We start from the raw sequence: 24,898 nt of genomic DNA on the forward strand, positions 1-24,898 counted from the left end.
TTCTATACAAACAAATCCATATCACGATAATATTATTGGTTCTATGTGTTGGCATCAATTTTGGTAAAACCTAGAGTTATCACAAGTTGTCACGCGTGTTGTCTTGACATGTGATATCAGTTTCCTGCAGGATGTTTAAATATGGTTGTGCAGGATTTAGCTAAGATGTCAGACCCGATTTTAAGACATGTGTATACAGAACATTCAGTCTGAATGTTATATATCTTAAGATTGCGCTTTTCATGCAAATCTGTGTGTGATTATGTGGAGATTGAATGCGTTATTCAAGGAGTAATTTGATTTAAAACCAGAATGATCTATTTTCCAATAAGGGATGATTAGTTGTCGTTAATAAGAAGATACGCAAGGAAAATAGATTTAGGGTTTTATGATGCCCAGGCCCATTCAAAAGCTTCTATTTAAAGGCCATGTAAGACCTGGTTTTAACAGACAAGAAACAAACAAAATAGTGAGAGAGTTTCAAGGTTTTAGTCTTGTGTGAGCTTGTGTATTGTGAGCCATTTATTCATCTTATTGATGATTGAATTGGACTGACTTTTGTGTTGTAATTTGTCCACTCTAAGCTTTGAAGCATGAGTGTGTGTTTACTTGGTTGAAGCTTTTAAGCAAGATCAAGTATGTGTTCTTGAAGAGTGTCTTCTTCCTTTGTGATATTTGTTTTTATATCACTGCTGTGATTGAGGGGGAGTGAGTAGGGTCTCGTATCTAAGAGTTCTTAGATAGAAGTCACACGGGTAGAGATTAGGTGAAAAGACTGTAACTTAAAGTTGTTTACTGAGAGACTTTGAACTAATTCTATTTATTGGATTTCCTTCCTGGCTTGGTAGCCCCCAGACGTAGGTGAGTTTGCACCGAACTGGGTTAACAATTGCTTGTGTCACTTGTTCTATTGTTTCTTTGTCTTTTATCCTATTTATATTTTAGTTGTTGTTCAGATATTAGTGTCGTGACATTACCTTCAACATCTCATATCTGATACCAGAATATCAATTGGTATTAGAGTAGGCATCCTTCTCTGGTTTTGGGTGAGATCTTAGGAGGTTACTTTCTGGTACTATGGATAGAGACGGAGGATCTGTACACAGACCACCAATTCTGGATAGATCTAACTATGACTATTGGAAACCTCGAATGGTAGCCTTCTCGAAATCTTTGGATAATAAGGCTTAGAAGGTTGTTCTAACAGGCTGGGAACATCCCTTCATTACTAAGGAAGGAGAAGTTACAACTAATAAGAAGGCTGAGGAAGAATGGACCAAGGAGGAGGATGAACTATCTCTTGGAAACTCTAAAGCATTGAATGTTATATTCAATGGGGTTGATAAGAACATCTTCATACTGGTGAACAACTGTGAGGTGGCTAAAGATGCTTGGAATATTCTCAAAACCACTCATGAAGGTACCTCTAGAGTGAAGATGTCTAGATTGCAGCTGCTTACTACTAGGTTTGAGAATTTGAGGATGAAAGAAGATGAAAGTATTCATGACTTCCATATGAATATCCTTGAAATTGCTAATGCCTCAGGAGCCCTAAATAAGAAGATGTCAGATGAAAAGCTTGTGAGGAAAATTCTCAGGTCACTTCCCAAGAGATTTGCCATGAAAGTGACAGTCATAGAAGAATCTCAAGATATCTGTAATATGAGAGTGGATGAGCTAATTGGATCCCTCCAAACATTCGAGTTGGGAATGAGTGATGGATCTGAAAAGAAAGTCAAAAGCATAGCCTTTATGTTAAACACTGAAGAGAAAGAGGAAGACAGTAGTCAGGATACTGATGAAGATCTAGCAAATGATGTAGCATTACTGGGGAGACAATTCAACAAACTCCTGAAGAGGATGGATGTAAGGTCAAAGTCTAATGTCAAGAACAACTCATTTGACATCAGTAGGTCCAATGATGCTGGAAGAAGAACAAAATCTGAGGAAAAATCCAAACAGGGCAAAGGAATTCAGTGCCATGAATGTGAAGGGTATGGACACATTAGAGCTGAATGTGGGACCTACCTTAAGAAACAGAAGAAGAGTCTTGCTGCTACTTGGTCTGGTGAAAGTGAAACAGAAGGACAGTCTGCCAATCTTGTGACTGCCTTGACTGGAAGATGGGGTTCTGATGAAGACTCAAGTGATGATGAAGTAACCTTTGATGAATTAGCTACTACCTACAGGAAGTTGTGTTACAGGAGTGAAGAAGTGTGTCAACAAGTGGAGAATCAAAAGAAATTGATAACCCAACTAGAGGATGAGAAGACAGAACACTTAGAAACCATTTCTAAGTTGAAGATCGAAGTCGTGTTCCTGAACTCCAAACTGGATGAGATGACAAAGTATGTCAGAATGCTAAACAGTGGATCTGACACCTTAGACAAAATCCTCCAGACTGGAAAGATGGCAGGAGACAAGACTGGCCTTGGGTTCAATGAATCCTCTCCTGAGTGTAGTCCCACTGGTAGAAAACCAAAGATGTCACGTCGGGTGTCTCAACATCACAAGGAAAGACAACATAAAGGAAAACACCAAAGATGGAGATGTTATTACTGTGGGAAATTTGGCCACATAAAACCATTCTGCTTTAAGTTGTATGGTATCCTAGTCTTACTCATCATTAACCTAGACCCAAACACCACATCCCTGTTAACAGAAAACAGTGGGTTCCTAGGGTTGGTGCTACTTGTAAGACCCTAATTTTGACCCTAAGATCCCTCATGGCATCATATCATTGCTCATTGCATTGCCTCAAAGATCATAGCACGTGTAGCTCTTTACCCTTGGGTTGGGACTAGTGTGAGTTGGTTTGAGACCACCAATCATGCTTGAATTGTGTATTATTGCTTTTCCTATTTTGTTTACTAACCAAAAGCACAAAAATATGTCACTAACATCTTTTGTTTGGAAGCATAAGCAGTCATGTGATCCAAGGCTCCTAGGAGGCTCCTATGCTCAATGAAGTGGCCAGATGAAGATGAAAGCAAGCATGACAATGGTTCACAAAGCTCTCAATCATAATATATGTCTCCCAAGTATCTCAATTTTCCAATTTGATCAAGATAAACCAAAGGGCTTGAGGATTGTTTCTCAAGGAAACCCTAATTCAACTATGCATTGATTGTGCCTTGCTCATGAAGCAACCTCAACCTATGATCAAATTCAATCAAGGGAAGTTCTTTCATTCATCATTTTATGCATATATGAGCCTATGTTAGTGTCCTCAATCATTCATTCATCAAGATTTGATGTTTGGCCTTGAGAAGTTGACCAGTCAATTCATCTGACCAAATTGAAACCCACTGAGACCTAACTTTTGATGGGTTTGTCAAATGAAGTTGACCTCAAGATCAAACATGTTCTTAAGAAGCATGTGAACAACTTTCATGTTCATCAAAAATTCATTTGAAACTTGGAAGGTCATCATTCACTTCAAAACATTATAGGTCATTTTGACTGAAACCCTAATTTTGGGTCAACTTCCCAAATACCTAATTCCTTTATTTTTTATGATTTTGAGGTAATATCAATTGCATTGGAAAGCTTAATATTTCTAATTCAAATGTTATGTTGGACAAAATTTCATAATCCTAAAATAAACACAGGTGATAAAACAAAACATTATAGGTCACTTTGGACCAAAACCATTGAATGTTGAAAAAGTCCAACTTCAAGTGCCCATACCTTTCTCATCAAAAATCCAAATGATACAAAATATAAGTTCCAATTGATCATTTTGAAAAGATCTACAACTTTTATGTTGGAGGTTTTTCCATTTGAGGCTTGCATCATTGAACTAGAAGGGCTTGAAGTTGGTCACTTTTAACAAATTTTTCAAAAGCATGTTTTGTACCTCAAACTTCATGATCAATTTTCACAATTTTCCAAACTCCAAATGGATTTTTGTCCAACATAGCTTTTGTTCCTTATGTCAAGACCTTTCCAACCATTACTCACATGCCTATGTTTGAATTTCCTATGTAGGACTTTCGAAGAGGGGAACATTTATGCCCAATTATGGAATTTACATTGAATCTTCATGCACAAGCAATTGCCATTCAAATCACACATCCATTTCACTTCAGAATGAGCTCAGCTTGCATTTCCAATTGATTTTGGGCCTCACATGCACCTGTACAGGCCCATGCATGGAAGACCTAATGATCATGCACACGGATTCTTCACCTCATTGCCTGCAGCTGCAGCTATAAATACATGCCTTGCCTCATTCAAATTTGACCCTGGATTCAACCTGAAGCTCTGCAGAAATTTAAACCCAACCATACTAGAGGAATTCTGATTTTATTTTCTCAAATTCAAACTTGAATTTCAACTTCCTTGGTTGATCTTCAGTTTCTAATTCCTAAGCCTATCATCATCATCATCTCCTGATCAAGTTGGAAGCAAGAATTGGAGCAGATCGTGCTGTTTAAAGTTGCACTTCAAAGGTTTATGCTCAAACTATTTTGATCTATATCTCTTCATATAATATGATTTGCTTGTGTACAAATGGTTTTCTAAAGTCCTCGTGTAAGAGGCAAGCCAATGGTGGCTTTGATTTTGTGAATTGGAACACTTCAGTTCATGCACCTGGATTTTCCATCTCAGATTTCTCATTCCATGGAGATCTTGAAGATAATCCAAGGTTACAGGGGTGATGTACATCACCCCAACTTCATTTTGATATAAGGATCATGCATTTTGGTTGAGGTTTGAAAACCTGCAACTGGTGGCCAGAAACAGTTAGCTCACCGGAGAAGACGGTGGTTTCCACCACCGTCCCCACTTGGACGCCTCTATGGCCATTGGATCTCATGCGCGCATTCCAATCTCAGCCTTTGCTTCTTTTGACTTTTTTTAAATCCAATGTGTTTCGCGCTTGACTCATGTACATGGTACGCGCGCACTTCTGAGCCCTTGGATGTTGCCACGTCAGTTAATGAAGTCCATCCAAGGGGCGCTGATTTTCCTATTTTCTATTTTTCTATTTTTATTTTCTTTTATTCCATTTATTTTCAAAAATTCGTAACTCTTTTATTTGGAATCACAAAAATATGAGACCAATTGCAAAAAATTTCTTTGAAAATCTAGTTTCATAATCTGATTTTTAATTATTTTTATGATTCCATTTAATATTTTTTGTGAATTATTTTGTTTTTAATAGTTTTTATTTCATTTTAAATACTTTTTGATATTCAAAAATTCCAAAAATATTTTCTTAACACATATGGATGATGATAAGTCTATGAAAAATATTCTCATCAATTTCTTAATTAATTTGAGATTTATTTGATATTTTTATTCATTTGTGTTATTTTTCTTGATTTTTAATTGTTTAAAAATAGTTTCTGTTTTCAAAAAATGTTGAGAAAATTTGTCAAACCTTGTTTGACCATGTTAGACTTATGATGATTCAATTGGACCTATCCAAGTTGATTTGAATTGAATTTGAAGTTTGATCATACTTTGTTCATTTTATTTTATGTTTTATTTTAGTTTCCAAAAAATACCAAAAATATGTTTGACCTCTATTGACTTCTAATCATCATTTCACTTCTGTTTACCATTGGTTGATGTTGATTTCATTCACATTTGATCATTGTGTTTTGGTTATGTCACTTGAATTCTCATTTTGTCCATTTCATTTCATCTTCATCTTCTTCTTTTTATTTTGGCCAATGAGTTAATGATTTGTGGTTAGCTTTGACATATGAGAGGCTTAACCTTCTTTGATCCAAATCCAATTCAACTTGATCAAAGATTAAGTGAATTGCTTTGTGTCCAAGATAGGTTGCTTCTTCGTCAAGCAAAAAACCTAAAATCCTTACAAGGCCTTCCTTCTTTTCTTTTGGCATGGCAAGTTGTAGGAGCTTGGCTTACTAGTCATGGTCTCTAACTTGTGTTTATTTGCCTATAGTTTTATTGACCGGCCTCAGATAGGTGTGACTACTACATTAGTCCACTTACGATTGCTTAACATAGCGCTAAATTGCCTTATGGCACACTAACACTAACTACTAATTACTAACTTTAATTCAAGCATTTAATTCTTGCAATTTACTTTAATGCAATTTAATTTCTTGCTCATTTATTCATATTGCCTTTTCCCTTTGCTCACTTGAGCTCATATTTTATGTTTATGCTATTTTCTTTTTGCTCACTTGAGCTCATTATTGTGACTTTGTGATTGTTTTTGTAATTGTTTGTGTGAACCCAATACAAAAAGGAGAAAGGACTTAGAATTAGGACATTACCTATGCTTAAAGGAGTTCATGAGCAACTAGGCCTCATGCCTTTAGAATGCTAAACTTGTTGAAGAGCAACTAGGCCTCATGCCTTTAGAATGCTAAATCTTAAAAGTTGACTTGAAAGGACCCCTAATCTAAACTCATTCTTTGTCCATTCCTCTTATTGCATTGTGAACTTTTTGATTGTTTATTCTTGTATGATAGGGAATCCAAAGTTGAGATAGTAAGAAGGACCATTGTCATGAATAGCCAAGTTAAGAGAGACAAGCTAAATGGAGATCCTAGGAGCTTGATTAAATATTTGTTTGATTGCTTGAGTTAATTGCTAAGTCCAAAGGAAAGGAGCAATCTTGAATCATCTTTATGATCTCAAGAAAGGGAACTCCAAGGGTTTTATCTCTTCTCTTATCTTTGCATGTTTAGGACTAGCCCTTCTCTTGTTCTCTCCACTCTAACCCAAGCCAAACTCATTTTGTGCAAACATTGACATTGTTTTCAAAACTAGAAACCTAGGCCATATGCCTTTGATTTTTTTCAAAATCTTTTCATTAATACTCATTGTGAATGAATCTTAAGTCAGCTTTCACTTCATTTTGTGAATACTTCTAATTTGTAAATACAACTCACTTCAAGTGATTTTTGTGGTTCCAATGGCCACCTTTGCTAAACTTTTCATAAACATTAGTCATTAGGTTTGAGTTATCATAATGGTTGATGTAAACCTCACCTTATCCTTAGTGATTGGACTATAAGTCTTCCATACTTATTATAGGGTGGATCCCTCACTAGTATGTTGAAGCTCTCCTCACATGGTCGATTGTTGGTTTAGGTTGAGTTTTCTCACTTTGATAACAAAAGACCTTAAGGCTTTTGACAAATCAATTCACCCATATTTTAAGATTTTTACCCCGAACTACGAGGTTTCGATCCTATCTTTGTGATGGTACGTAGGCAATGGGTTCATCCATTCAAACAACAAAATTGTAAATAATATGTATATTCTTTTCTCATCTCCCCATTCTTGTTTGCACGAATCTTTTCACAAATACCAACCTACAATGCACACTTGCAAAAAGGGTTCCCTTAGAGTACTAAGGATGTTTTGGGTGCTTAAAACCTTCCCATTTCATAATCAACCCCCTTATCCAGATCTCTGACATTTTTATTAGTTTTTTATTTGATAAAACTTCTTACTTGGTTTTTGTTCGCTTTCTAACCTTTCCTTTGGATAAATAGAAGTGCGGTGGCGACTCGAATTGTATGATTTACTTTTGATTTAGTTAATAAATCTAAAGGTAACGAATACCCCACTACACTACTAACTTGATAGCTCACACTTCCTTCAGAGTTTCAGCCAAAGAAGACTGGTATTTTGACAGTGGTTGCTCCAAACACGTGACTGGAAGCAAAAACCTGCTAATTGACCTTCAACATCATGCCACCAGCTATGTGACTTTTGGTGATGGAAGAAAAGGTGAAATCAAGGGGATTGGAAAGCTAAATTGTCCTGGAGGCCCTAACCTTGATAATGTGCTGCTTGTTAAAGGATTGACTACAAACCTGATCAACATCAGTCAACTATGTGACCAAGGTCTAAATGTGAACTTCACAAAAACTGAATGCTTGATTACTAATGCAAAAAAATAAGGTGATCACGAAAGGAGTCAGGTCTAAGGACAACTTCTATATGATGGAATCTATTAATGTTGTTGTTGATGATCAAGAGACTGATGTCACAGACGATGTTAAAACATCTCTAAATGATGCCCCAGCTGATCTCCTGGACAAAAGTAATGAGAGTGAGTCCACTCAAGCTAAACCTGAAGCTGATAAAATTAATAAGGGACCCTCTATCATAATTCAGAAGGATCATCCGAAAGATCTCATTATAGGAGACCCAAATAAAGGGGTCACCACTAGATCAAGGGAAGTGATCTCACATGCCTATTTTGTGTCCAAGATTGAGCCCAAGAATGTCAAAGAAGCCTTAACTGATGAATTTTGGATCAATGCCATGCAGGAAGAGTTAGGCCAATTCAAGAGAAATGAAGTGCGGGAATTGGTTCCAAGACCTGAAGGAATAAATGTTATTGGAACAAAGTGGGTTTACAAGAATACATCTGATGAAAAAGGTGTGGTTACTAAAAATAAAGCAAGATTGGTAGCACAAGGATACACTCAAGTTGAAGGAGTTGACTTTGATGAAACATTTGCCCTTGTAGCTCGCCTGGAGTCGATTAGATTACTGCTCGGAGTGGCATGTATTCTGAAGTTTAAACTGTTCCAAATGGATGTGAAAAGTGCCTTCTTAAATGGCTACTTAAATGAGGAAGTGTATGTTGAACAACCTAAAGGGTTCACAGACCCAACTCTTCCAAAGCATGTGTATAAGTTGAGGAAATCCCTCTATGGGTTGAAACAAGCTCCTAGAGCTTGGTATGATAGACTCACAGTGTTTCTCATTGACAATGGATACAGGAAGGGAGGCAATGATAAGACTTTATTTGTCAAAAATGAAGGAGGAAAGCTCGTGGTGGCTCAGATGTATGTGGATGATATTGTGTTTGGTGGGATGTCAAATAAGATGGTTCAACATTTTGTTGAACAAATGCAGTCTGAATTTGAAATAAGCCTTGTTGGAGAACTAACTTATTTTCTTGGGCTACAAGTCAAGCAGATGGAAGATTCTATCTTTCTATCTCAAAGCCAATATGCCAAAAATATTGTTAAGAAGTTTGGCATGGAGAATGCAAGCCACAAAAGGATACCTGATCCTACTCATCTGAAAGTGTCTAAAGATGAAAATGGTGTCAGTGTGGATCAAAGTCTCTACAGAAGCATGATAGGGAGTTTGCTATATCTCACAGCAAGCAGACCTGACATTGCTTTTGATGTAGGTGTATGTGCTAGATATCAAGCTGAACCAAAAGTAAGTCACATAAACCAAGTGAAAAGGATCCTAAAATATGTCAATGGCACTAGTGACTATGGGATGTTATACACTCATGGATCTGAATCTATGTTGTATGGATATTGTGATGCTGATTGGGCTGGAAGTGCTAATGATAGGAAAAGCACATCAGGAGGATGCTTCTTCTTGGGGAACAACTTAATATTATGGTTTAGTAAGAAACAAAATTGTGTGTCTCTATCCACTGCTGAAGCTGAATACATAGCAGCTGGAAGTAGTTGCTCTCAACTGGTGTGGATGAAACAAATGTTGACTGAATACAATGTCACGCAAGATGTCATGACATTGTACTGTGACAACCTGAGTGCTATAAATATTTCTAAGAATCCTATTCAACACAGCAGGACAAAACATATTGATATCCGTCACCATTTTATTAGAGAACTCGTGGAGGATAAAATTGTAGCCCTAGAGCATGTTGCTACTGAGATGCAGTTAGCTGATACTTTTACAAAGGCCTTGGGTGCAAATCAATCTGAATTCCTAAGAGGGAAATTAGGGATTTATATTTATGAAAATTTGTAGCAATTAATATGGAGTGGAAAAGGTAATCAAATTATTGTATGCTTTTTTAAAATAAAGTGCCCCCTTTATGGTAAATCATCACCTAGTCTTGGAAATACCATCTATTACCTTTTCACACGCAACCTCACTACCTACTCCAACATTTCCAACTCCCTGCTTCTTCCTCAAACTCCTCTGCTAGGGAAACTGAAATTTTTCCACAGAAACGTCAAGATGTCACAACATCAAACTCCATCTGGTTCAAAAACTACTAAGCCTACTCACAAGGATAGCACTCCTTCCATGAACTTTCTCGATGATGAGATTTTGGATGTGGTCCCTTTGTCTGTTATTCCAGGAGATGCCCTTGATTTAAACCATCCCATGGATGCATCAACTTCTGCATGCCCCAATCAAGGTAACAACTCTAGTATCCTTCTATCTTAACTCACGCCACTAGTTCTAAGGAAGATGTGCACCACACTGATCGTGTCATAAGAAACCTAGTCACCAGAATCCTTAATGAAGGACATTCTGTGAAGGGAGTCTCTACTCTCCTGTCTAAAATGTACCCCTCTCCTGAGGTTGAACCTCATAGTGAGAAGGATGAAGATTCCTCTAGATCTGAGAAGGACATGGTTGCTGAAGGTTTTGCTCTCTAGGGCAAACCGTGTCTGGTAAAAGAAAATTTGTGGCATTTACAACTACCAATTCTTCTTATTCTGAGAAGCATGATTCTGCAAACAATGTGATTGACCTAGAGGATGATAGGTCTGATGATCAAGATGATAGCTTACTTCATCACTTAAAGCCTAGTGTGGCTGAGCGTATGAAGACTAGAAAAGGTAGATTTGTGGCTGAAATGATGTCAGCTAAAACAGCTAAGAAGACTGTTGGTGTAGGTCCTCCCAAATCTTGGAGCAAAGTTGATGTGAAGAAGAGGAAGGTTAGAGAAGTTTCTGAGTCTGACGAAGATGTTGACGAAGATGTCCCTGACATCTCCCCTGTGAAGAGGACCACTGTGAGGAAGTCCCTTGTGAAAGTTGTTGTTATGCATTTGGATAATATCTCTTTCCATCTTGAAGATGGAGCTTTCAAATGGAAGTTTGTGATTCAAAGAAGGGTGGTTGTAGAGAGAGAGTTAGGAAAGGATGTTGTTGAAGTCAAAGAGGTCATGGACCTAATAAAGAATGTTGGGTTAATGAAGACTGTGGTTAGGTTATCTCAGTGCTATAAGGTATTGGTTAAGGAATTCATTGTCAATATTCCTAAAGATATTGTTGATAAGAACAGCAAGGAATTTTGCAAAGTATTTGTGAGAGGTGAGTGTATCACATTTTCTCCCACTATTATTAACAATTTTCTGGGAAGAAGTATAGAGGGTGCAGGTGAATTGGAAGCTACAGACAATGAGGTCTGTAGAGAAATTACAGCAAGGCAAGTGAAAGAGTGGCCTATTAAAAAGCATCTTCCTGCTGGGAAGCTGACTGTTAAGTATGCCATATTGCATAAAATAGGATCTGCAAATTGGGTGTCTACCAACCACATTTCCACAATTTCTAATACCCTTGGAAGATTTATCTTTGCTGTTGGAATCAAACTAAATTTTGAGTATGGTAGATTTATGTTTGAACAAATTGTCAAGCATGCTTCTACTAATGCAGTAAAGTTGCCTATAGCCTTTTCCTCTATGATTTGTGGGATTATCCTGAGTCAACACCCTAGGATTCTGAGTACTAATGACCTACCAAGTAGAAGAAAACCTACTCTATCACTACACTATAAACTATTTGAAGGCAGTCATGTCGAAGACATTGTTATGACATCTGCTATGAAAAAGCCAGCCTCAAAAGTTGGGCTTATTGCTGAGCTGAAGGAAACGTGTAAAGAGCTGGGTGAAGGGATAAGGGTAGCAACAACTAGGAAAGAATCGTTGGAAGCCCTGATTGCAAGCTTGGAGCGAGCTGAAGGTGAGAATATGGAACAGGCTAAGGAAGCTGAAGCTCAAACCTCTAGTGAGAGGTTTGCAACTAATGATGAAACAAGTGGCAATTCTGTTTCTGATGCTAATAAAGCTGCAAGCTCAAGCTCCTCTAATTATCTCTTTTGGATTTGGCCCCCATTCATGTGATGATGTTTTTGTTGCTATTTTTTTGGGATTTTCTGGGTTTTGGCAGTTATGTTCTGCTATTATGATGTTTACTTTTGTTGGATTGTATCTCAGCTTATTTAAAGTTGTTTATGTACTTGGTTTTGTAACACTAAACTTTTGACATTCTGGTTTTTGACTAAATAGACATTTATTTTGTCTCTTTGGTCTCTTTTGGATAAAAAGGGGGAAAAGTAGCTAAAGTAGCTATATGGTGTTAAAGTAGTTATATGGTGTTATAGATGATGTTGGAGATGATGTTGGAGATGATGTGGAATGATTGGATGTTTGATACAAAGAGGGAGAAAAAGGGGAAGTGTTATGTCTATGTAAAGCAGATTGGTGCTAGCTGAAGGGGGAGGTGGTGTGTTCTGAGCACAAGCGCATGTGTGTTTACTAGTTGCTACTTTTGCTAGTAATGTGTGTATGTTTACTTCTGTTGTTGAACTGATACTGTGATTATTTTCTTGTGAAACGTATGATCTGATGTATGTTTTAGCCAAAACTTGCCAAAGGGGGGATTTGTTGGTTCTATGTGTTGGCATCAATTTTGGTAAAACCTAGAGTTATCACAAGTTGTCACGCGTGTTGTCTTGACATGTGATATCAGTTTCCTGCAGGATGTTTAAATATGGTTGTGCAGGATTTAGCTAAGATGTCAGACCCGATTTTAAGACATGTGTATACAGAACATTCAGTCTGAATGTTATATATCTTAAGATTGCGCTTTTCATGCAAATCTGTGTGTGATTATGTGGAGATTGAATGCGTTATTCAAGGAGTAATTTGATTTAAAACCAGAATGATCTATTTTCCAATAAGGGATGATTAGTTGTCGTTAATAAGAAGATACGCAAGGAAAATAGATTTAGGGTTTTATGATGCCCAGGCCCATTCAAAAGCTTCTATTTAAAGGCCATGTAAGACCTGGTTTTAACAGACAAGAAACAAACAAAATAGTGAGAGAGTTTCAAGGTTTTAGTCTTGTGTGAGCTTGTGTATTGTGAGCCATTTATTCATCTTATTGATGATTGAATTGGACTGACTTTTGTGTTGTAATTTGTCCACTCTAAGATTTGAAGCATGAGTGTGTGTTTACTTGGTTGAAGCTTTTAAGCAAGATCAAGTATGTGTTCTTGAAGAGTGTCTTCTTCCTTTGTGATATTTGTTTTTATATCACTGCTGTGATTGAGGGGGAGTGAGTAGGGTCTCGTATCTAAGAGTTCTTAGATAGAAGTCACACGGGTAGAGATTAGGTGAAAAGACTGTAACTTAAAGTTGTTTACTGAGAGACTTTGAACTAATTCTATTTATTGGATTTCCTTCCTGGCTTGGTAGCCCCCAGACGTAGGTGAGTTTGCACCGAACTGGGTTAACAATTGCTTGTGTCACTTGTTCTATTGTTTCTTTGTCTTTTATCCTATTTATATTTTAGTTGTTGTTCAGATATTAGTGTCGTGACATTACCTTCAACATCTCATATCTGATACCAGAATTTCAATTATAATCAGGCCTACTTTATCCATCCACTTCTTACTCCTTTTTCATTCAGGCGCAGTCACATTCAGCCTGTTATCTCGCACTCGCATGGTGAACAAACCTGTTGGTAATCCTGATCCATGATTGTATCAATATTAATTATTCTTTGTAGTTTAACCACGGCTACACAAGCATACTCTAAGAAAATTCACTACTGTTAGGCTAAATAGCCGGGTGAGGGTTACCCAAATTAGAAGGTGGAATAGTTTTTCGATTTCTTTGCTTTTGAATTATATCTTCTTTTTCTTTTTCTTCTTTTTCGCGAGATCCTACCTGTTTGTATCAGTTTGTCACATAGTAGTGACTAAGATGGTGCTGACTACTAAAATAAACTACTTAAGGGTAATTAAGGGTGAGATTTTAAGGCCAAAACATAATAAGTATCTGGATAAGTCCTTATAGTCAAGAAACTTATGGTGTTAAGACGATATCTATTTTTCAAAAGTTTTCCCAAGTCTATACAACGAATGATCCTAAACTTGTCTAACAACCCAAATTTTCAAAGTAAACGCCGTTTTCTTTATTAAATTTTTTGTTATGACTCAAGAAATGGGAAAAACTACACAAATGACTCGTCAAGCACATGCAATTGTTAAAAATAAACTATAAATAGACTAAAAATATATTAAAAAAACTAAACTAGGAAACGGTAAGAAAAAAACATAAAGGAAATTAAGAAAATAGTAAATATCTCCTCCCACACTTAAACCGAACATTGTCCTCAATGTTACAATAAAAGGTGAAAATGAGATAGGTAGAACCTGGATCATGCTACTGCTGACCGCTAGTACACTCTCATCCTTGTCCTGCTCATCGAGGGTGACGGCTCTTACTGCGGCGTCGGTCATTCTATGAAAGCTCAAGGCACTCGACCCTCGTTGCTAGTGAGGCGTTAGACTCTTGAAGTGTGTGAAGGTTCCCAACTATAAATTAACTCTATTAGCCTTAGTTGGTTGCCAAGGTAGGCTTCCTAGCGTTGATGTTGGGAAGTGATGGTGAGCTGAGATTGCAGTATAGATTGCATGGATTGCTCATGTTGCCGCTGTGACTCACGCATGAATTCCATCATGTCCTGTTGTTTCTCATACATGGCATAGAATAGGTCACCACGTTCTTCTTTGCGAACCTATTATGCTCTCCATATCTCTTCGATAATGTAGAAGCCAGTGGGTGTACATGCGGAAGGGTTAGTAAAATGTGAAGTATGTGCAGGTGATGCATGTGGTGAAGGTACGTGATGAATGGGGGATCGGTCCATCCGCTCAAATTCGTCATCGGTTCCGTCACCTTCGCCCTCTTGGGTGTTCGGTGGTGGTGGACCGAGAAAGGGTGCAACCTGTAAATCTAAAGTCCAGTTTCTTTGATATCGCACATCTGTACGACGAGAGCACGGCAAAACAACACTCGGGTGGCTACATTATGAACCATGAGGATGTAGCCTCCCTCTTTCCTTTCCTTGCACAGTCTCATATCTCTAAAAAACTTCAAATTTACTGTGCGAGGTGGGAATGGTTCTAATGTAGCTAGCTCAATGTCTAGCCCAAGAGCGTGTGCAATGGAGGTAATCCACCCCCCAAATGACACAATGCCTCCTTTCTTCTCTATGATACTCATATGTGCTATCATAAAAGGCACAGGGTTTAATCTTCTTCGATAAAGGGCAGCCTGCAAAAATATGAATTCTTTGGAATTTAATTTGTTAGAGTTTTCTCGGGCAAAGACGGTGTCGGCCAACAAATGGCGGAAGACACGTATGGCTAAGTTTTGGATAACCGAGGCCAAGTTCCCCTCGAAGGAACTAATGGTGTGACCCGTCATGTCTCTCCATAATTGGAAAGCTTCGAGTTGCCAATTGGTCTCTAAAGGTGCCTCATAAATAGTACCTTCCCTAAATGGGAATCCTAACAAATCTGCAAGAGCATCAGTGGTGTATTCATACTCAAAATTAAACATCCTAAACTTCACCATGCTGACGGTGCTAGCAGTGTAAGGACTAATGAGATAAATTAAGGAACTCGTAAATTCTCGGGTCAGCCTCTCAAAGGTCGGTTCTCTACGGACAAAAATATCATACAAATTTAAGTTCTCTAGCATGTAGACTACGATATGACGGATACCTAAGCTATACAGACAATCCTCATCAACATACCTGGTAACAAAAATTTCGTGTGTCTGCAGTGCTTCGAGTTTCCGTCTCTGCCTCTCTCCCGGTTTTCCGTCGCGAAAAATAATTCTCCCTTGCTCCATTCCTGCCATTGTTGTTGTTGGTTGGAGAAAATTGATGGTTTTAGTGAGGATTGGTGAAATGGGTTTTTGTGAATTTTGGATTAAAGGTTGGATTTTTAAAGATGAAAAGTGAGTGGGATTTGTGGGAATAAAAGTGGGTTAATGGGAAAATGAGTGGTTTATGGTATTTAGTGGGTTTTGAATATGGTCAACAATGGAGGAAGTGGGGTTTTGGGAGGGTTGAAGATGAAGAGAATGTGAGAAAAGGGAGTTTTCTCACTTATCTCCCGTGTAAATGCTTCAGACCCCTTGGCGTCCGCCTAGGGGTAGATGGCGTCCACCGTCTTTGTTATCGGGCTGGAGATCCCCTGTGAGTTTTGGGCTTTGTCTTGATTGTAGCTTTATTTTGGGGTTGCAGATAGTGCCTTCTGAGATTTTCCTTAGTATTGGTACATGCAAGAGACATAAATTATATATTTACACGATATAAATGATAAGGATAAAGGTTAATTTAAAATTTTAAAAAAATAATAATGATGAAAATTTAGAAATTCCACTAAAAATGTAATAAATGTCGTAATAATAAGCGTAATAATAATGAGTGGTAATAAAACTTAAAAAGAAATAGAGATGCGGAAGGAATAAAAATGATATAAGTCAAACAATGGTGAATAGCAATAATAATAAAAATGCAATAAATCTCCCTCACACGTTGTGTGAGAAATATCCTCAATGCTCCTATAATTCTTCTAAACTAAATGGCGACGGACACCCTGATTCATATGTGGACAGGATGTCAGTGCCTCTGGAAGCTGACGTCGAAGACTATAGCTTTCCTGATACAGGCAATCGGGCTCGGTAGCATCAGTAGCGTCAGAGGTCTCCATCTACAAGGTCAAATCGGTAAGGTCTTCACGGAGAGAAATTAACTCCTTGTGCATAGTACCAACTTCGGAAAAAATGTTGCGTTGCTGCAGACGAACATTAGAGGAGTAGACAATGGTCCTTTCCGGGAGGGGTGTAGGATGGTATTCAGTAATCGGTGGGGTTTTTGGTGGGTTAGGTGTCTCATCCTGGGCTTCTAAAGGTTATGACCAATTTTCCTTGTTATGGACACTCGTCCGGGTAGGATGTGGTAGTCCAAAGTAATGGATGGTCTCATCATCAATCAGGAGCTTATAATTATCAGGACTGAAGAAAATTCTCCTAATTAGGCCACATTTTAGGCAATGAGTAAGGTCAATTAGGGTATGGCTGCAATAGGCGGTCAGGTGAGATATTTTGGTCGTAAGGCCTAGGGCATGAGCTATGTGGGTCACTGTTTCTCCTACATGAATGGGTCCCTCGAAGGATCTAGCAGTCAGGTTGAGGTTATCTATCAGGAAGTTACTGCTAGCTATAGGACGTGACTGGGCGGTGCAAAAGAGCATAAGGATCTCTTCAGCACTGACAAGGTCGTCGGTTTCACCTTTTCCAAAGAAAGTTTGGAGTAGGGTCATTTGGAAGTACCTAAAGGTTGGGTTATGGATTTTGTTGGATAGTTGGATGGAAGGATCAGGTCCTCCTCCACCGGTGATGTCGCTCCAGAACTTATCAAGTTCATCTTGCATGACATCGCACTCTAGGTACTCATGTATAGCTTCGAGGCCATACTGAAATCCTAACAGGTTAGCAAAGTTTATATGGCTAAAGGTGTACTCTTTTCGAAACAGTCAGAAGTTAATGCATCCTCTTTTGAATCCTCTGCCTATGTAAGGCTCGTAAATGAGCGAGCTGAGGAATTCTAGAGTCAGGTGCATGTAGGTTACATTCATGGCATCAGAGTATTCGTCCCATTAGAGTTGGTTGCAGAGGTATTTCACATTGGCTTCAATACCTAAGACTTCTAGGCGGTTAGGGTCAGGGTATCTGGTTGGAAGCATTGGTCTCTCATAAAGAACCGCATATCGTTTCCTATGGGTATCATCTCTGAACACAACGTGCATGTCGTCGAAGATCTGCATCCCAAAAAACAAGGTTAGTGGAGAATGTTATCGAGGGCGATGGAATCTGAAACCTGAAATATAAATAACACATAAGTCAATCTTGTTAAGCACATAATAAATAATAAATAATTCACCTTTTTGACATTAATAACTATTGATACATGAATAACAAAAAAAAAGGGATGTGGGTTGCCTCCCACACATCGCTTATTTAACATCGTTATCTCGACTATTCAGAAAAATTGTTTAAAATCAAAGTCAGCCCCTAAAGTATTTCTACAAAAAACAACATATGAAGTACCATCAAAACGACGGTCCTCACATCCCAGCACAATAAATTTAGCTGGACATGACTACGGTAAACATTGCATATAATTGATTTGTAGAATAAGTCATTTAGCGGTTAAAAACGTGATAAGTGTGTGATTGGTTTCTAAAAGAATGAAAGTGTCACTCTTAAGTTCGGTTCGAAGACAAATCCCTTTTTTGCGGTAAAAGAAATTAAAACAAGTAGATCATGCGGTAAAGTAAACAAAGTAGAGCAGAGCAATAATGTAAATAAATTTAAAGCGGGACAGGCAAATAAAGAATGTAAAGCGGTGCAGGAAATTAAATAACGTAAAGACAATGTGATATATAATAAATTGCGATTGAAATAAAAACCTGCTCCAAATCGGAGACTTGAAACTGGTACAATGCTAGAAATTAAATCTGACTTGAAGATAAATTTGACAGGAAAATAAACTTCTATGCTACGGTGCTCCAATCTCGATTACAACAATAGTGTGATAACCTCTCGATGTGACAGATTATTGCTTTGAATACTAAGTTTATGTCTAATGCTGAAACTAAGAATGAATGCCCTAAACTAAGAATCTAAGACCTATTTATAGTGTAACCATGCCTTGGGGTCCGAGCATCCCATTCAAAATTCGTGTGAGAGAATTTCTCTGGTCATGGGAAAGTGCTCCAACGGCCTTGATCGAAACCTTCATTTAGGTAGATGGAGCCCGACATCCCATACTTGGCGCCCGCCAAGTGTGTAAGGAGTGGGAGACGTGGTCTTGTGACCGTTGGGATGTGGTCAAACCATGAAACCTCATGGAGCCCTCCTTGGCCAACGCCAAGTGGGACGCCATGTGTGTATTTTTCACCTAAAAACTCCGATTTTTGCTCTTTTCACGTCGTTTATTCGCTGGAGGCTTATTAGGGCATTGTTACCTGAAAATGAAACAAAACACAAGCATAATACAAGAAAATGACAAGCAAAGTACAATAAACATGTGCAATCCGAGCCAAATACGCCGTGTATTTTAATGTTATCATATATGACTACTGATCCTAATGGTGATGATGAAGAAGGAACTACTGATCCTAATGATGTTACTGAAGATAATGTTACTATTGATCCTAATGTTTTTGCTCAAGAAGGAACCATTGATATTGATGAGGATTATGTTGCAAGTGGGGGTAGTTTTGAGGATAGTGAATAACAATTTAGTGAAGAATCTGAGGAGAGTGAGATGGAATGGACTAAGGTACTTCCCTAAGAGACTTTAGGTGAGGCTTCTAGATGCCAAAACAAGAAAGACCATGCTGAGATGGTTCATGGTGACAGTGAGGATTCAGACCATTTATATACACCACCAGGGAGTGATGATGAGGATGAAGGCATGAAGTACCCTACCTACAAGTCTAGTCAGGGAATGAAGTTTCAGCTAAGGATGTTGTTTACTAACAAAGAAATGATAAGGGATGTTGTCAAGGACTATGTCATGGAGAATCAGAAGAATGTATTCATTAAGAAGAATGATTCCAAAAGGATTGTGGTCAAATGCACTGATGGTTGTAAGTTCTACATGAGATTTAGCAAGAGGATTAGCAACCAGTTTTGGCAAGTCGTGACTTTAATTGAAGACCATACATGCCATAGGACTGTTGAAAACAAGAGTGCAAAGACAAAGTGGCTTATCAATAAGTTTTCAAGCATACTTAGACATAGTCCTTATATGAAACCATCAAGCCTCAGAGTTGAAGTTGTTAAGAGATGGGGAGTGAAACTAATACATGATCAGGTATACAGGGCAAAAAGGAAAGCAATGGAGTTAGTGGCTGGTATTGAGCAATTTCACTCATTTGAGAAGTTATGGAGTAAATTTATTGAAATCAAATCCTAATATTACCGTTGTAATATAATGTGCTGATAGTAATGGAAACCATGTGTTTGAAAGAATTTGTTTGTTTAGAGGCTTGTAAGACAGGGTTTGCAAAGACATGCAGGCCTCTTATTGGGTTGGATGCATGTTTCTTGAAAAGGGATTATGGTGGAAAATTAATGGCAGCAGTAGGGAGGGATGGCAATAACCAAAATTTTCCAATTTCATATGTTGTAGTTGAAGCTGAAACAAAGGATTCATGGCAATGGTTTTTAAGCCTTCTTATGCCTGATTTGGAAGGATACAGTCAGAGGTCCTATGCATTTATATCATATCAGCAAAAGGTAAATCACTTATACTTGTACTTATGCATTTACTTGTTTACATATTATGCATTTATATGTTTACATATTATCCATATTCTACATGTGACAGGGACTAGTTCCAGTTGTTCAAGGCATCAGTGCCAATATGGAGTGCATATTATGTGTGAAGCATTTATATGGCAATTGGAAGAAGAAACACCCTGGATTGGAATTAAAGGAAGTGTTGTGGGCAGCTGCTAGGGCAATAATAGTTCCAGCATGGGAAAGGGAAATATTGAGGATGAAGGCAATGAAAGAGGATGCATGGAAAGATATGTTAGATGTCCCTGCTTTCCATTGGAGCAGATCACACTTCAGAACATATTCAAAGAATGACTTACAAGTGAACAACATGTCTGAAGCTTTCAATAAGGAAATATTAGAGCATATGGAGAAGCCTATTATCACTCTATTGGAAGGCATCAAGCATTACATCACCAAGAGGATGACAAGTTAGAAGGAGTTCCTACATGGCTACACTAGAGCCATATGTCCTAGATTTCAGTTGGTTATTGAGAAGAATAAGAAGCAAGCATAATGGTGGAGTCCCACATGGAATGATGATGATGACCAATCAATATTTGGTGTCACCAATGGCATTAAATCTTACTGTGTTGACCTGAAAAAGGAAGCTTGCTCATGCAGAAAGTGGGACTTGCTGGTATACCTTGCTGTCATGTAATTGCCTGCATATGGAACATCAAGAAATAGCCTGAGGATTATGTTACTGCATGCTATAGGTATGTTTTGTATTTCTATACTTGGTCTGTTTTGTTTATGTATACTTGTTCTGTTTTTTTTCTATACTTGGTATGTTTTGTTTATGGACATTTGTGGACACTTACATTTGTTTACTGCATGCTATAGGAAATCTACATTTATGGACACTTACTCAAACATTGTGTATCCAACCAATGGACCACAATTGTGGCATGTAGATGATCTGAACACAATGCACCACTACTGATGAGGAGAGCCATATGAAGGCCAAAAAAACAGAGGAATAAGATGAATGATGAACCTAGAAATCCCCACATACTACCAAGGAGGTTTTCAACTGTCACATGTGCAAAATAGGGTGCTATGGGACATAATAAGAAGAGTTGTAAAGGCAAAAGGGCAGGTGACAAAGCAATTCCAAAGGGTGGTAATAAGTCAAAGAAGACTAAGAAAGTGAAAGGTGGAAACGGAACAAAAAAGTCCAGAGAAAAGCAAACATAAATTGCACAAAGTTCACAAGCTCCTCAACCTACTCAAGAATAGTTTCATTAAGACTTAAGTAGTTTATGACTTATTTTGGTTGTATTATATGACTTAAGTAGTTTATGACTTAAGCATTTCATTAAGTACTATCTTGGGTTTTATTTTTGATGTTCATATATTAATGTTCAAACAAGGTCAATGTTAAGTATATTGGTTGTATATTAATGTTCATTTTGACAATATTTTAAGTTCAAATTATATCAGTTATGGTTATATTAATGTTCATTTTCATTTTGACAGTATTGGTTATATTAATGTTCATTTTGGTTATGTTAATGTTCATTTTGACAGTATTGACAGTATTCAGTATATTAATGTTCATTTTGACAGTATTTTCAATATATCAGACAACATTATCAGTACTTTATAACATAACAAACAATATTATATCAGACAACCATTGTATCAGACAACATTAGAACTTAATCAGTACTTTCATTCAAATTTTATTACAATTTTATATCAGAAACATAAGAGCATAACCTAAAACCTAATTAACCTACAACATATTTCATCAATGTTGTCCCAACAAATGCAAACAACATAACAAACAATAACATCCAATTAATCTTCAACTGTTTCTTCAACATATTCACTTTCATCTTCAATTCTTCCTCTTTTTCTTTGTAAGATTTAATCGTCGCCTTCTCTTCATTTATGTTATTTAATATAGCAGATATTAACTCTTTTGCCCTAGGATTCATATCCTCATCCAACCAAACAAAGTGATTACATTTCTTGAAACCTTGAACCTGTAAGCATCATTGGAGATGAAGTTGTAAACATCAACATATCAGACCATTAACATTGAATATGTAAACATCAATGGAGATCCTTATACATACCTTATAGATATCACATCCATAGAAATGACAGCCTGGGTTAGCATCTGTCCATGTTATCATCAATCGAGCATCCAAACCACCCTTGCGTACATACTTAGGATGACTTGAAGATATACTTCCATGGCTGAAACCGGATTCTTGTAACATCATTAATAGAAACGCTTGAGGAGATGAAGGAAAACGTTTTTGCAGACAAACAATGAAAGAGATGGTTCAAATCTGAGGTTGTAGAAAAACGATAAAGGAAAGGTTGCAGAAATATGGGCAGGATGAAGAGGATGCATTTAATTCCTATTTCACTAATTTATAATTTATTTTTTCAATTTCCAAAATGTTTTTAATATTTTCTAAATTAAAATATCCAGGTGGGAATTAAAATATTTGAAAATGTTGACATATATCCAAATAGTATCTGCAACGTCATTAATGAATTGACACATAATAAAAATTGGATGGAGGATCATGCAAATCCAAATACAATCAAATTTAAGGGACCAAAATCGCAGTTTTTGTAATAGTGGGACCAATTGTTTAAAACGCCCAAACTAGGGGGACCAAAAGTGCATTTAAGCCTAATAATAATATCAAATAGTGTAAGTGGAAAGTTCAAAAATTAACTGGAAAATTAACTGAAAATAACAATGAATAGAGATGAAAATAATCCTGAAAAATTAATGTTAATAATGGAAAAAATGTGGAATGAATCTAATGGACGGTGAAGTAAATTTAATGATGGAAAATTAAATCTAATTGTGATGAAAATGAATCTAAAGATGGTGAAATAAAAAATGACGGTAAGATATAAATCCTCCCCCACACATAAGCTAAGAAGTGGCGTCAATGCTTTTAATGTATCTGGTGTGAATGAGACTGGTGGATAGTTTACTAAATATACATACGCGAGCGATCATGAGTCTGATGTGGATAGGATATCAGAGCTTCTGTGACCTGGTGTTGAAGACTGTGGATCCCCGTCAGCGGCGCCAAAAACATGATGCGTACTTTCCACAAGTATATATAGTGTATCATAGTAATATAAAAGGTTGTCGAACCCACAGAGACCTAATGGTCAATCTATCATTTTCTGTTGCTAAGGTTGTTTATCTAAGGCGATCGTAAAAGAATTGGAATAGGAACAACATAGTGAAAATGATAGACTTGAATGAATTCAAAAATGTAATACTGGAATGTGGCTCTCATCAATCAATAGTATTCTTATTATTCCTAAGTAGATTTACTTACGGGGCAATGTTTTCTTCCTTCAAAAAGAATTAATTAAAAAGGAATCATCGCTCTCACGTATTCGAAACCGAGTTTCACTCTCTAAATTATACCATCCACTCTCGCGTGCCCGATGCGTTTTGCGTTAAAGTAGTGAAAACCTTTTTTAGAAATTAGATTCTATTACTTAGTTAAAAAGTGGTTTTGTTGGAAAATTTAACTTTAAAGGGTTCCCACTTTCGCTCGGATAACCTGATTATAAACTTATAAGCGCACCCGAGAATAGTTTTAAAATCACTTTCTAGAAATATCAAATTCCCCCCATTTTTTCATAAAGTTCTCTCGCGGTGTTTATTAATCAAAAACTAAACAATTTTATCTTAAGTACCGGACAAATTTTGATCTTACCTGGCGTTTCTGTAGCGGTAAATTCATGACCATCAAACTATGGATAAGTTTAACGTCAATAAAACCAGAGTCGCCACCGCGCTTTTATTGTTTCCAAAGGAAAAGGGAAAAGTACGAACAAAACCCAAAGATAAGAAGTTTTCAAATCAAAACTAATAAAATTCCAGAGATTACAGGTAAGGGGGTTGGTTACACAGAGGGAAGGTGTTAGCACCTAAAGTGTCATAGGTACTCATAGGGAGCCATTTTTTATGTGTGCATGTGTTTTTGGTATAAAAAGATGTCTGAGAAAAAATAGAGTGTGGGGATGAGAAAAGAATTCATTGATTATATTTTTTGTGTTTAATAAGACCTTCGGACTTGTGCCTACGTACCAACATAAAAATGAGGGATCAAATCCTCGTAGTTTGTGGTAACAATTTCAAAATGAGTGGATTGCTTTTAATCAAAATTTAAGTTTAAAAGAGGCACAAAGGGCCCAAAAGTTTGAATGAGTGTTAGTTCTTTTTGTCTTTTGAAAAATTAATTGAACATTGTTAAGTTCATTTACAAGTTTTGATTAAGAAAAGAGTTTAAAAAATGCAATGGCATAAGGCCAAAGTTTCTAATTTGAAATAAGGTCTAAGTTTTGAAATCACAAGCAAATAAGGTTTTTGAAAAGGGGGGGAGATTTTGAAATTTAAGAAGTGGGAGGAGATGAAGAGACTAATCCTCAGCATAAAATTAAAAGTTAAGAGTTAAAAAGATTTGACCAATGGGATGCAATCCAACAGACAAGAATGTCATATAGAAAACTCATTTTCCCTTTGGACTTTGAATCAAGAAAATATCCACAAGAAATTAGAAATATAAAGATCAAGGCATCAAATAAAGATAGCCACATCCAAGCAAGTAATTCCATAGCCAGCAGTCTTCTTATGTATCAGATGAAATACTCCTTGATTAACTCAGAATAAAGCATTAGACACAAGATCAAAATAACAGCTGTATCAAGACCATGTAGCAGATGAAT

At 37.1% G+C, this 24,898-nt stretch overlaps 2 protein-coding genes across 2 annotated transcripts; one reads left to right on the forward strand and one right to left on the reverse strand.

Moving 5' to 3' along the window:
* Positions 1–19,229: 19,229 nt before the first annotated feature.
* Positions 19,230–21,782, forward strand: LOC127136166 (uncharacterized). The gene is made up of 5 exons (XM_051062759.1): positions 19,230–19,743; positions 19,836–20,128; positions 20,220–20,601; positions 21,017–21,083; positions 21,653–21,782. The coding sequence occupies exons 1-5, from the start codon at positions 19,230–19,232 to the stop codon at positions 21,780–21,782; spliced, it is 1,386 nt and encodes a 461-aa protein (XP_050918716.1).
* A 124-nt stretch (positions 21,783–21,906) lies between these two features.
* On the reverse strand, positions 21,907–22,404 carry LOC127136167 (uncharacterized). The gene is made up of 2 exons (XM_051062760.1): positions 22,258–22,404; positions 21,907–22,164 (listed from the first exon to the last, which is right to left on the reverse strand). The coding sequence occupies exons 1-2, from the start codon at positions 22,402–22,404 to the stop codon at positions 21,907–21,909; spliced, it is 405 nt and encodes a 134-aa protein (XP_050918717.1).
* Between the last annotated feature and the right edge of the window lie 2,494 nt (positions 22,405–24,898).

This window comes from Lathyrus oleraceus, chromosome 4, assembly GCF_024323335.1.
Source record: "Lathyrus oleraceus cultivar Zhongwan6 chromosome 4, CAAS_Psat_ZW6_1.0, whole genome shotgun sequence".
Lineage (NCBI taxonomy): Eukaryota > Viridiplantae > Streptophyta > Magnoliopsida > Fabales > Fabaceae > Lathyrus > Lathyrus oleraceus.